The 14296-nt window shown below is 46.0% G+C and overlaps 1 protein-coding gene across 8 annotated transcripts in view; it reads right to left on the bottom strand.

Moving 5' to 3' along the window:
• Window positions 1–164: 164 nt before the first annotated feature.
• The window catches only part of CADM1 (cell adhesion molecule 1), a 344102-nt gene continuing 329970 nt past the window's right edge, over window positions 165–14296 (bottom strand). For 6 of the 8 annotated variants that reach the window (XM_067751094.1, XM_067751093.1, XM_067751100.1 and 3 more), the window contains one exon: window positions 10821–13208. In XM_067751094.1, the coding sequence (XP_067607195.1) occupies window positions 13090–13208 (119 nt within the window). In that variant the 3' untranslated portion in view covers window positions 10821–13089. Of the gene's footprint in view, window positions 6159–10820; window positions 13209–14296 lie in introns of those variants that run through there. The other 2 variants (XM_067751098.1, XM_067751101.1) reach the window with 2 other exon arrangements.

Below are 14296 nucleotides of genomic sequence, written 5' to 3' on the forward strand. Positions count from 1 at the left end.
TGGAGTAACAAAGGAGAGAGTGTGGAGAGGCACCGTCAAGGGCAGACAAGGCTTTCGAGGAGCCCCCTTCCCCATCAAACTGTAAACACAAAATACAATGCTCAAGTCTTTATTAGAAAAAAAGAAAAGAAAAGAAAAAGGGAGCAGCAGCTGAAGAGCACGTGCCAGCAAGGGGGGAAAGAGGGGAGAGCCACACTGAAGTCAATACTGGCCAGGACAAGCATTACCCCACGCGGAACACCTCAAGCCTCTGCCTAGAAAATTTGATTGGATCTTCAGAAAAACCTATTAGTGTGTTGTCAGGACCTTCTGGTGATAACTGACCAGCTCTCTTCAATCGATGCTCTTCACTGGTGGAGCTCCTGATTTTTTAACAGCATAATTGTTTTTTTAATAACCGGCTGGCTCACCCACTCCAGCAGCGGGGAGTCAAAGTCAGACTCCCAACTTAAAATATAGAGAAACGTGATGTTCTTAATTACACAATTACGTTATGGAGCGCCAGGGACAGAGGACGGTGGCGGGCGTGAGGCTTTCTTCGGCTAAGCCCAGTTGTTAAGAAAAGTCACAGAAGTCATTACACAAGTCAAAATTATTTACTAAATGACATCCATTCTTCACAAAGGAGCCTTTATTTATTTTTAAAGAAGAATGGCATAACCGGGATGATTTCAGCATGGCAAGGGTACCATAAAGCGACAGCAGAATTAGTTGTCAATTATAACACCTTTTTAATTTTCAACTCAAGAGCTGACAACACATTTTATTTGGGGTTTTAAACGCACTATAACAACAGCAGTACTTTACCGTGCTTTGGACCTTAGATGTCAAAGTACTTCACAAACAAGTAACTGGAAACATGTTGGGGTGGAGGCTCTTTATAGCTGGAGAGCGGGGCCCACAGAGGAGGCGATTTGCCCAAGGTCATGGGCTGAATCAGAGGCACAGCTGGAAACAGTACTCATGAATACTGGTTCCTAGAGTGGGAGCTCAGCACCACCAGCCCACCCCCTCCCACACACACCAAAACAAACCCCCAAAGTCAGGAGATAACAGCAGGGCAGAGAGGTCACCTGCCCAAAGCCCAACATGTCCACGCTGACAATTTGCTCTACAGAATGGAAGCTGGGTGTGCAGGTCAGATGTCTTCACAGACTGCAGTTGCTGAAACCAGGAAAAGTAGCTGCTAGTGAAAACGTATAGGGTTCTACGCTTATTTGGGTCAGCCTGGCTTCCATCCTGAGCTTCTGAGTACGCTCATCAGATTCTTCAAAGTGTCAGCCTTCCAGGAGGGCTTGATGGCTCACACCACAGCTGTGCTCAGCCCACCTGGCAGGTCTGGGCCTTTCTCTGGGTTGGTTCTCTCCAGAACCTGGTCTATGTGCCCAGGGTTGGGGTGAGAGATTCAGAGAAGGAGAGGAGAAAGAGCATGAGAAAGGGTGAAAGAGAGGAGGAAAAGAAAAAAGAAACGAAGAGAGAGGAAAAGGAAAGAAAGGAAAAAGGAAAACAGAGAGAGGTGGGCTTGTTTTAAACCTTTGCGGGCCCCAGGACCTCTTTGTAAGGAAGCTGTGCCCACAATGTATCAAATACGTTACAATCCCACACTGAATACAGTTTATTCCTGATTATTTACCAGTTCAGTTTGGTTGCAGTTTGCTGGTTGACAATGGTATGGTTTTGTAGATATTTAAGCATTTAATAATTTTGATTTTACACTTCCCTTCTCTGTCTTTTGGAGCTCATATTTTTTCTTTCCAGGCTCTTGAAATGTTTATAAGACATAGACACTATACATATTGACCTTAAAACAGGCCAGAGGGCTAGAAGAAGGGAGAGATGAGAAAGAAAGAATGTTGACTAGGACAGCAAGAAACAAAATCAAAACCACACTGAGACAAACATTTACAAAGCAGACAGAGGGAGTTCTCGAAACGATAGAATTGCTGGTTAGAAAGAAGAAAGAAAGCAGGCCTTACCAGGATATTTCTAGGGAAAAAGATGAACAGATGAAAGACCAATCCAACCACAGATGAAGAAAAACTCTCTCTGATTATTCAATGATTTATTGAGCACAGGGCCAGATACTGTGCTTGGCTTCCAGCTCCAGATACAGAGCTGGATGAGACACAGTCTCTATTCTCAAGGAATTTACTGTTTTATTGAGGGAGACAGAAAGGTAAACAAGCAGTTCAGGTATGTGATAAGGACATGAATTGCAGTAGGCATGAGAGGTTGGGAAAGCACAGAGCAGTAACCTAAGGGAGGAGATGCTCCCGGAATGTTCCAAGGCACAGAGGTGTGACCAGTGATGAAATGGGACTTGAGGGGAAGTCAGGTAGGGGTCGGGGGGCAGGGGGTGTGAGTGGAGGTGGAGGGTCACAGGGTGGGACTGAAAGGCCAGACTAAATTGATAGCAGATCGTGAGCATTTGGATTTACAGTAAGTCCCCTACATACGAACCAGTTACGTTCTGAGAGCGCATTTCTAAGTCCAATTTGTTCATAAGTCCAACAAAGTTAGCCTAGGTAGCCAACTAACATAATCGTCTATATAGTACCGTACTGTAATAGGTTTATAATACTTTTCACACAAATAATACATAAAAAAACAAACAAACACAAAAAATAAAGAAGACATTTTTAATCTTACAGTACAGTAGCACCAGCTACGTCACCACTGCTTTTACACTTGCTTCTGGACATCCTGGGCTTGAAACAAAGATACTGCACTACTGCACTCTATACAGTACGGTAAAGTCCATAAAAGCACAACCACTTGTAGAGGATGCATACATGTGACAAGGTACGCCAGACACGTGAACTAACTTACATGATTGGACAGGCAAATGCACTTTCACATCTTTGAAAGTTCGCCACCTGAAGGTTCATACGTAGGGGACTTACTGTATTCTGCAGTCTAAGGTTAACCAAGAATGGGTTCCAAGCAGGGGAGGGACCCCATTCACTCCAGTTAGGGCTGATGATGGAGCTAGGGGCCGAGGCACTGGGGAACCAGAGAAGAGGCCATTGCATTCCTGCCATTGAAGGTAAAGGGCCTGGACCAGGCACATGACGTGGAAATGATGAGGCTGGGTCACCTTGGAGAAGTGTTTAGGGGGCAGCGGGCAGGGTTCAGGAACCAGATGGAAGTGGGAGATGAGGGTGAGGGAGGAATCAAGAATGACTCTCAGGTTTCTGGTTCATCTGAATGACGATGGTTATTCATTGAGAAAGGGGATATGAGAGAAGAAGAAGGTTTGGGGGGCACTTTTCATTTCCCCAAAGTCTCGTGATCCTAAGGCAGGTGCTATGTCCCAATGGGCCCCTTGAAAAGCAGCCAGGAAAAACCAGCAAAACTCTTTAAGAGGTGGGGAGAGCAGGGATGTGGAGAGTCACTGGTAGACTATGTGTTTCTCTTTGGCCAAAACAGAAGCATGACCCAGAGACCAAACCCTAGAAATCTGTCCATTTGGCTTCAAGAAGAAAGGGGCTTGAAATCAGTAGGGACCGAGAGGGAACATGACAGGTGCCTCTAAGGCCATGTTGGATGCTGGACTGGGGCTCCAGGTGTGATTCATGGGTGAAGGGAGTTTATTGGAAGTTAGCTCATGAAAGCTCCGAGCTACACACAGAAATCTGTATTCTTCCTGGCTAGCAACAGAACCTATGTAACAGCTAGTGCTGGATTGAGACACAGACATCTATCAATCACACCAAATTCACTGGGTTAAACTCCATCACCCAGAGCTGACCCTTTCCTACTGGAGGAAGTAATGAGCTAGAAATAAGTACCATCTGAAGCCGAGTCTAAGGAAACCTGTGATCACGGACGTTTCAAGCCACAGCTTCAGTTTGGGCTTTCAAACAGATGGACACTCTAGCATGAAACTACCAAGATTAAAAAGAGAACACTAGCTTAATACACATGGCTGGGGAAGTGGCCGGGGCCATCCATGGAGCTGGGTTCCTAAATCCTGGCTCAGGACTTACTCAGCATTCATAGGAAGAAAACAGCCCCAGAGCAAAGCAACCACTTTTCTTTCCCGGTTTTTGATGTTGGCAAAGGGAAGACAAATGAGGGTTCTCTGGTTGGGGGACGGCGTGAATGAACCACACGCGTCCATAGATAAACCAGGAGCCCTCCAAACACGCTCGTTTGTTCACACAAAAGCTAGGCTGGCAGCCCTCTCACCAAGCCATGTTCACAGTGGGATCTTTAATGCATTGTGAGCATTCAATCAAACTTTTAGTGGTGAAACTCTGGGAGCAGAAAGCCAGCTAAGCCCAAATGGTCCCTTGGCTTTTCCATCTTTTGTGGCTGCCTGGCTGTGCTCTTGTGGGTTTTGTTGTCAACAAACTCCTGGCTTGCCTCTGAGCGCTCCAAATTACTGAAAATGACTACAGCTTAAGACTGGCAGGATGATTGTTAAAAACAACGCTGGCATTAATCATAGCTTAAGAGCTTTTGGAAAATGATTCTAATTCAGAAGGGGTGGCTTACAAAGAGGCTGGTTGAAAGCAAAGCAGACATCGAATTCTGAAAGGCCAAAAGCCTCCTTGGTACCCACACCTGGCTTCTTCCCAAAATGCAGCTGGCAAAAATGTGTGGTTGGTGGCGTAGCTTGCCCCACAAGCTCACCCTGAGGCCCCCTCGGGTCTTCCACGAGTCCCACAGCATCTCCCCCCCGGGTCCCACAGCATTTCTCCCCCAGCTCTGGGGCCCTTGAGATGGGAAAGAGTTCAGGGAGCGCCCACAGTTACAAGTTTACTGGCGGTCCTCGGAATAAGGAAGAGGTGGCTGGGCGCCTCGTATTCTGTCAACAGTCGGATGCCTTAGACTGGTGCTAAAATAAGCTGTGTGCATAGAGGCAGCTGCGTGGGCAAACACACGGTCAGCATTTGCAAGGAGCCAGGCAGGGCAACGAGCTAATACTTCTGCCTTTTGCCTGCCTGGAACAACAAAGGAGAATGATTTTTGCCGTCAGCGTTCTCCTTATCACGGAATCATTGCACAGTTTAGTATGATTAATGGTTTCCATTTAGGAGAAGCTGAGAATGAAAACAGTGGGGGAGTGGTAGCAACTTGGCTGGGGGTGTTTGTGGTTGCACCTTGGGCAGAAGGGTGAGGGAGATCTGGCTGGTGGTGGCCTCTGGCACGACTGGGGAGGCACTCTGGGGCGAAGAAACACATGGCTTTTGACATGCATTTGCAGGAACAGTCTGAAAGCTGCAAACTTGTGATGCACTGCTTGCCGTTTCCTCCTTGCAGCCTTCCAAACACTTGTGTCCGAGAAGCTACTCCCTCTTGACCTGCCAAGGGGAGGGTGTTTCCTTCCCAGAGGTTCCTGACTAAGGGCTGGGTCTGGGAGGCAGCATGGTGATGGGGCTGGCTGGCTGAAACTCAGAGGAACTACCTACACCACTTCTTGGCATTTCTGATGGCCACGTGGGGATGCCACACAGGGAAGGACCCCACCTTTGTGCTAGTACGGTAGCGGTGACCTTCAACATGGCCACCTCTGTCTCTGGAGCCTGGCTGGTGGACCTAGTCTCAGCTCTCAGTGGCTGGCTGTCCCGGGAGTTCTTCTTCTCCTCTCTGCAGCATCCCTTCCTTTCCACTTCTGTAGGCGCTGCTTCTGGTCAGATCTCACGGCTGCTGGAGATGAGTGGTGAGACAGAGGCCGCTGTAGCCAGAGACTTGTGGGTGCTGATAGAAACCAACCGGGAAAACACAGAGGATTCAAGAGGGCCTGATTTTTTCTTTTTTAAGCAATAGCCTCTGTTACTGAAGCCAGAGAGGGAGAAAATTGGTGATCTTGGCTGTGTCTAGCGTTACTCAAAACCCTTCTTGATGCATTGGTGTCTCTGCAAGGAAATCTATTATTTTCCATAAACTGTCTTAAGCATCTCCTGGGCTACATTTCTGGCTGTGTTAAGAATCAAGCCATCAGGAACAGCTGTGAACGTTATATACTTTCAGCAGCAGCAATGGGCTTTGGCAGGGAAGTAGGAGCAAAAAAACCCAAGTAGGACATTTCGGTTGACAGTAATGGCATTTTCCCTTCGTTGTCCAAACGATAAAAGATTCATGCTCCTAATTGCAACACTAGAGCTGCCCCCATCACTTTATTCAGGGAGAGGAGGTTAGAGAAAACAGGCCTAGAGAGAGGGAGAGAAAGAGAGAGAGAAAGAGAGAGAGACAGAGAGAGAGAGAGAGAGAGAGAGAGATGGATAGTAATTTCGTCACTAGCTAACAGAGACTGATTAGTACAGAAGGCTCCCTTCCATAGCAATACTTTTTAATCAGGGCTGCTGTGTCTGGGCAAACAGCTTTTGTGGATTAGCTAGACCGGAGCCTGCCAGCATCCGTTGCAAGTTTAAATGATGAAATACACAACCACAGAGAAAACAAACCAAAAAGAGTAATAAAGGCACACATTTCAATATTCGGTAACCATGAAGGGATTTAAATATTCGCTTGCTATTAAAGGCTTGCAATATGCTCTTCCGACACCAGCTCTGGAAGACTGAAATGTCAATTACGGATCAATTTCCCCCTAAGTAAACACTAATGCAAGATAAACAGTATTAGAAGATGCAATGGTAACATTGCTGACTTTAGGATGGACTTCCTGCTGGTAACAGCAAGTTTAAGCCTGGTGGTTAATTAACCTGATAAGGTAGCACTTACGGAAGGTTTAAGGTGATCATGTCTGAAATATGACTGTGAGCCGTGCACGTTTGGAGGACAGCTGGAGTCCTGCGTCGGTTTGACCCTCAGTGGTAGTCTTCATTTTCCCCGGAATCACCACCCCACAGCTCAACACCTCCAAGGATTAGGAGGGAGTAAAGTGGGACTTGAGGGTGGGTGTGCGTGTGTGTGTGAAGAGAAAAAACAGTAGACTTTAAGTCCCGTTCTTTGCTAGAATTAATTCTGTATTTAAATATGGAAGATCCGAGTTGCATTTCCTGCACTGACCACCAGGGGCAGTAGACATGTTATGTTCGCTTTGGGAGGAAAAATTAAAAACACAAAAAACAAACCAGATAACATCTCCTGTGTACAGAAGAGCCTGGAAGCTGAGGATTAGAAGACTTGAAAACAGAAGATTCTGGCTTTCAAGTCTCAGTTTTGGGGTGCTGACATTATCCTTGTGCCTAACACCCTCTTGCTGGCATGTGTAACGATGTGGCGTGGGGATGACATGTGGCTCTCATGGAGGCGCACTTCACAATTTTGAGATGAACACAAGGCAAGGAATATGGTTTGAATGTTTGCAACATGCCATACCTCATTCTGAAGGCCCCTCACAATGTATGTGGGCAATGGTGAGGCTTTGCTTAGCCATTAGCAAAAATGTCATTCTCTGTAGGGAAGAACGATATTCTGTCCCAGCGGGTCCTTGAGAACGATGGGACTAATAGCAATAAACTCAGGGCTGGCTGGCTAACTTGTTCAAGGCCAACCCGAAGGCTACCTATATTGAGGATGGACTTCTAAATGTCAGGGTTGAAATACAGAATTGGTGACCTGTTCAGACTAAGTATAAAGTGAGATTCGGGCAACCAGATGCTTGGGCTGTCTCCCTGTGATGATCTACTACTTGCTACGTGCCTACTATGGGCCTACGACTGACTTCAGTGTATTGCCCACAGAGTCTTTTGGATGACGGCCAAGAGTCCCCTCCCCTTCTCCTGCACAGTGTGTCAGGACATCCAAGTACTTCATTCGGGAAATATTTCCAAACCATACATGTGCAGCTGTGGATACAAATTTCACTCTGAAGGAATTTGGCAGCCAGCTCTTCATGACTAAGGGCCATGTACTTGGCATCCTGGCAAAAAGGTGTGAGTATAAAAAGGGTCTTGGGCATAATTTTATAATGAAACAAAATGCCTTCACTTAAGCAGGGTCCTTCCACCTGTAGCATGGTGACTGCCTGGTTGCTTTAAAGCTCTGGATGACAGAATCAAAGGAACATTTCTCTGTGGACTAAGCCCACAGCAGTACAAGGATTACGTTGCCAGTAGATGGAGGACAGTGAAAGATTGCGCCAATTACCATCCACATAGCACCTCGGGGTTCCAGTTGATGTATTTGGAGAAGGCAAGCAGGCCAAAACATTCATGAAAACTCTCTGGAGGAAATGAGGGCCATTTGCACTCGCACACCGAAGGAAGGACTGGGCAACTTATCAAGCTCCTGCTGACGGGAACTGCTTCTGGAAGCTTCCCCTTGCATACCCTGTGGGACCCAAGTGGCAAAAGTGCAGCAAGATGCCACCTCACATCTGCCTCCGTTCACTGAACACCCCGGGTCCCCCTTGTCTGCAGGTCGCAGCTGTATCTGGAGCATCACGCTACAGACAAGGGGAGAGGGCTGGGGACACTAAGCATACCACGTGCCACGTGGACTGGAATAACTACCCTAGTGAGTGTTGAGGACAAAGGGGTCCTTAAACACGCTAGGGCAAGCTCCACAAGGGCACGAGGTGTCCACAGGAACCCAGATGGCTCCCTTCACTTGAGTCGTGACCACTTCTTGGTAGCCTTGGGTAACCTCTGTCTCTCTAACCACCATTCGCCTCTAGCCTGTGTTATGATTCACATGTAACATGTTTACTCTGCATCTGGCATATTATGGACTCAGCACTTACTGCCAATCTCACTTCCCTCTCCTAACACGGTGACCCCCTCCCTTACAGAGCAGGAGACCAAGGCCGGGCAGGTTGGGGAACTCGCCCAAGGTTTCACAGCTAACAAGCGGTGGAGTGGAGATCGGAAGCCAGGCTGTCTCTTAGCACGAACTCTTGATCTCTAGCCTCTATCACCTATAGGTCTTTTTACAGAGCTATGATGAATCAGGGCTCCCCACTGCTCCCTGCCCGGGGGCAGAGGCTGGGAGAGGCCCCTGAAATCTTGACTCCTGTCTGGACTTTGAGAACAGCTGGAAGATTGATCCCACGCTCCACACCTCTCCTGATTTTGCTTTTTTCTTCCCATGCGAATCAGCGGGCTGGCTGGGCTTACTGCCGTCTGTACCTCCGACTCACTTCGCTCTCCACTAGCCATCCTTTAAGGTCTAGCTGGAATCCCAGCTCCTCCAGGAAGCTGTCTTGACTCTCCAGGCTTCACTGATTTCCGTTCTCCAAGAAATTTCCACGGCACTCTCTGGGCCCCTTAACCATAGTTGGGGTGCCCCCCACAGCTGGGGACCATTTCATGTGTTTATGTGGGTATAACCGATGCCCTGGTTGGTCTCCAGAGATGATCTTACACTTCCCTGTGTTTCTCGCGATGCTGAACGTACAGCAGTCGCCCAGTAACTGCATGTCCAATTAGCAGATTTTTACAGAGACAGGCGAGAGACCAGGCCAGGATGGAAGGGCTGAAATGAAGTACGCAGCCTTTGGTTTTTCTGGAGCTTACCTTTTCTCCCACCGCTGAACCTTCCCCACCACCTGCCTGAGAGAGAAAAGGGGAACTCAGCCACAGCTGGGTGAACGGTGGGAAAGGGCCATTCGGGGCGGCTCACGTGTGATCTGAGCATTTGAAAGATTGGTCACCATGAAGTGCAGTCATTGCTCGCCTCGGCCTGCAAGGCAAGGGGGACGGTGACAGACTGAATCCTGCTGTACACCCGGCCTGGAAGCCCCAGCAGCCTAAACAGTAAGTGAGAACAATCTTCCGTTGGCGGCCAGGCTCGTCCTCTGCAGATCACGTCTTTTTGTTAAAGGAGAGAGAACTTGAAATGAAGAAGGATGAATTGTGAAGACACGAAATCCCAAAGGAAGAGACAAGTGGAGCAGGCAACACAGGGGAGTGGGTGTGGGGTGCTGGGTGGAAACAGGGGAGTGAGGGCGGGAGACGCATCCACGGGAGGGGCCGTCCTGGGCCGGCCCGCACTGCAGCCTGCGCACCTGCACAGACGGCTGAGTCCGCGATGCCGGAGCACCTGGCCCACCTGTCCGCTGAGAGGGGAGGAGAGATCAAGGACAGGAAGGATGAGCAGAGGAGGAGAGAAGGCGGTCCCGAGAAGCCCAGCCGGCAGCACCTCCTAGCATCTACTGCCCCTGCTCCTGGCCCTGCGCGAGGTGCTAAGGAGGAAGCCGGACCAGGGGCCCATCTTCTCCCAGGCCGAGACGTCCGTAAGAAGTCCATGATGAGAAAAAAGGATCACTTTGTAACATTAATTTTTTTATTAAGAAGACAGATATTTTATAGTACTTCTTTTTTTTTCTTTTTTTTTGTAAAAATGGTATACATGAACCAATACAAAATGGGAATGGAACATATGGATATGGAGTTTCATACACCGTAACATCGTTCATGTACACCTCAAAACCAGAACTGCCTAAAGGGAAAAGTCAGACGTTGGTGTGACTAAAGAACAAGCTTATTTGGCATCAATTATACATCCTTCATTATTTTATATTCCTTTAAAAAACACAAAAAACAAGTTTGTTCTTTCTTCACTCTAAAAAAAGTGATCAACCTGTACAAAGTAATACTCAACAATACATTTCAAACAGTGCACTGTATACTTAAGAAAAAAATACATAAACCAATATACAACTAAAATCCATAATTTCCTGTTTTTGCTTTGTTTTATTATTATTATTATCTTTTTCCAATGCATGGGGCCTACACTTCGCAATCTACCTGAGACGGAAAACACCAATCAAAACACATGAACCTGAGACATGTCAACATTGTAAGCCATAGAGTCACATCAGGAGCACTGCACTACTGTACACTTTTCAAAACGGAAAGATGGGAGGTCCCCAAAATGAGATGCCAATTCAGTGAGCAATGGTAGGGTTTTGTGGGGGGGTTTTGTTTTTTTTTGTTTGTTTTTTTTTTTTCCTAAAAAGAACAACTGAGAAAAGCCTTTCAATGACATGCTAAATGGTTCTCACCCTTCGATACGATTACACTATGGTCGGAATGGGTGCTAAGGGCTCGGAATAGAGCTGCACATTATAAAATTCACTGAAGAAGGGATGTTTGTTGTGGCTTTTTGTCTTGGTTAAGTGCCTAGGGATAGGAGAGGGGAAAACAAAATGCTGCTCAATATGGATTTTCTTTTACATACCAGTCCGTTCCCAAAAGGCCCCCATGTTGCAATGGTTCTATCAAAGGTTAAAATAAAGACAAGAAAAATAAACACGCTTTCAAACAACAAAGAGTTGACACTTTTTTCCCCCTTAAATAAATCAGCGTAAGTTTTCCACATAATGTAACAATAGTAAAAATGCATCTTGCAAAATCCAAAATTACTCACTGAAAATGTTATATAATATATATTTATATATATATAGATCTATCTGTTTTTTGATGCCATCTTTCCATAGGGACTGTATTCTGGAGTCTGGAGCCTTACCAAAACGTACGGTAAGAGTTTAGTTTTCGTCCTTCGGGACTACTTCTAGATTTCCTAGACATTTCAGTGAAAATCCCCACATTTCTTTAAAAAAAGGTAAATGGTAACTTGACTCCTCTACCTCTTCCCAAGGCTCCCCATCCAAGATATGTTCAAGGTAACTTATTTTAGTAGCTATGCACTATGGCTGCCATCATGCGAGGATCAGTAATTTTTTGGCAGACGGTTCTTAAGGCTGAGGAAAGAGGCCAAGGCTAGTGTATGAAAGGTAAAAAGATAAAAACACTCACATTTGAGTTTTGATTAAGTAACTGAAAAATCCCTACATGCTGTTTTTCCACCTCTGCTCTGACCTTTTGAGAACTGAGATGGACAGCAGACCAGTCTGAGAACAATACTGGCCCTTCTTTTGTATCTCCTGCCTTTGTCAAGCCAAATCTGAAGGAATGAAAGTTTCACACGGATTCGAGTTGGAAATCCCAGCATGACAAATATCTGTAATATACAGTACATGCAGGCCACATCCTACTGCCTTCCTAACTAAGCACAAAGCAAAAAACAAAACGAAACGAAAATAAAACAAAATAAACCCTGTCCCATTCAGTCATTCGCACACGAGACGGACTTGCTTTTTCCTACAAATTAGTGAGAAGTAAGGCCGATTGGGAAAGGTGGATGGAATCATTTGGAACAGAAATAACCAGAGCAGAACTATCTTTCCCCCCTCCCTACTTCCCTTTCTGTGGCAACTCAAATTTGCCCACTTATATAAATGGAACAGACCTCACCTGTCACGTCTGTTTAGGGCACTGAAAAAGGAGGAGCCCTTTCCGCCCCAAACTTTTCTGGACAGCGTGGGGTATCTATACTGAGCCGTCTACAGATACAGAATTAAAGACAGATTCAATCTCATTGTGACACACCTCACTTGCAGATAACCCTGTACAGTAATGTAGTTCCACAGCAAACAGAACAGTTTCTGAATCACAGTCTAAGTTTTCTAGTCTTCACTGCTCTAAGTATTTGAAACATGGGCAGCAGCAAAGAGTTCTCATTGTTTGTTCACCCAAATCTTTACGACAACAGAGAAGAAATGCATTATGGATACACTAAATTCTGAACTATGAAATCTAAACTGTGCTGGTTCTCCTTTTATGAAACTGAATTTTGAACAGAAAGCAGTTACTTCAAAAAATAAACAAAGGAAAGGAAAAACAATAAGAAAATAAGGGGGGGGGGGGAAGATTCTAAGGAATCCCAGCAGGCAAATTCCAAAATGGGAGATTTTGGAAAAAAAAAAATCCAAAGTTTTTTTGGAAAAATAAATGCGCACAAAGGAGGGAGGAGAGGAAAAAAAAAAAAAAAGGAACACAACCAAGAAACGAAAAACAAGGCACAGAATTTTCTGCAATCTATCCAAACTAAATCCAAGTATCCAAGTTTGACTTGGTAGGAAGAAATAAAAATTGAAAAAACAAACAAACAAAAAAAGAGGTGTCAAACAGCAGAGTGTAATTTTCAAAGAACATTTCTTTCTTTCTTTCTTCTTCTTTTTTTTTTACACAGCAAATCCCAAGCCTTCCCAGTCTCACACCTTTCCACCCATTCGTAAAAAACCACACGAATTTCTCGCAAATTCCAATATCACTGTCTCTTTATCATCTAAATAGGGCCAGTTGGACACCTCATTGAAACAAAAAGGCTGATCTAGATGAAGTACTCTTTCTTTTCTTCGGAGTTGTTCTGTCCTCCTTCTGCATTGATTATAGCTGTGTCTGCGTCTGCTGCGTCATCGGCTCCTTTGGCTTCATGAGTGAAGTATGTACCTGAAAGATGAAGGGGTAAAGCACCGTGACTGTCTGATGGCCTCTGTGTAAAGTGGTACAGAGATGGCAACCTGCTTTATGGCCATCATCAGCCGAAGTGGTGTGCAGGCAGCAGAGGGGAAAAAACAATTGGAAGAAGAGAGCGAGGTGGGTGAGACAAATGGGGATCCGGGGGTTCCAAAGGCACCACTCCAACTGAACCGCTGCGATATAATTCAGCAAATGAGACATTAGAGCCGTGATTATGACCAGAGGATGTCAGCAGAAGAAGACGTGAGTGGGAGCTAAAAATGCAGAAAGCTGGAGAGCTGCTGACAGTAAACGCCCAGGACCAATGGCCAGATATGTACACGGACATGGTTAAAGACCAAAGCAAGGAAGAGCAATTAGCCAATAAATGAATTAGGGCCCTGCTGACGTTCTATTATCATCTCACATCATTTATCTGAACCCTCGTCTCCTGTCTTCAGGAAGCACTGTTGCCTGTCCGTAAGTGAAAATGTGCTTCAACTTGCACAAGGAGGTTTGGTTTTCTTCTGCCTTCCATCACAGAGTGGGGTTCCAGATCAAGAAATAATCTGATATTGTAACAGCTGGAATCAAGGCGTGGGATCTGCCTTAAGGAACAAGTGATTCTCGCTCCTGATGTCACTCTAGCCCGGACCCAGATTCATGGATTTGCTAATTGGCATAGCCACTTTATAATGACAATAGACAGAACGTTAACGGAGTTGGTGACACTCTTTATCAGCAAGTCCCAATGGTTTACACGGAGAAAGACAAGGGTTGCACCTCTGTATGAAATACAGGTAGAGCTTCCACTGCCCGTCATAATCAAATCACCCTCCTCCCATTGGCTATTGTATTCTCCAAGAGTCTTAAGTAAGAAAGGCCAATCTATTTGTTGTATTTTCAAGTTTTCAAAGTGACAAGTCTGAGAAGGCAGGCGGTCAGATGGTTCCCCCACGTCCCTTTCCGCTATAGAGTATGCCCTCTTCCCTGGGTCCCCTCAGCTTCTGTGCAGACTTTGGCCCTGCTCTCTGGCCAAACAGACTGCCTCCTGGGCGTGGGCGGAGGGTATACAGAGT

This window comes from Pseudorca crassidens, chromosome 9, assembly GCF_039906515.1.
Source record: "Pseudorca crassidens isolate mPseCra1 chromosome 9, mPseCra1.hap1, whole genome shotgun sequence".
Lineage (NCBI taxonomy): Eukaryota > Metazoa > Chordata > Mammalia > Artiodactyla > Delphinidae > Pseudorca > Pseudorca crassidens.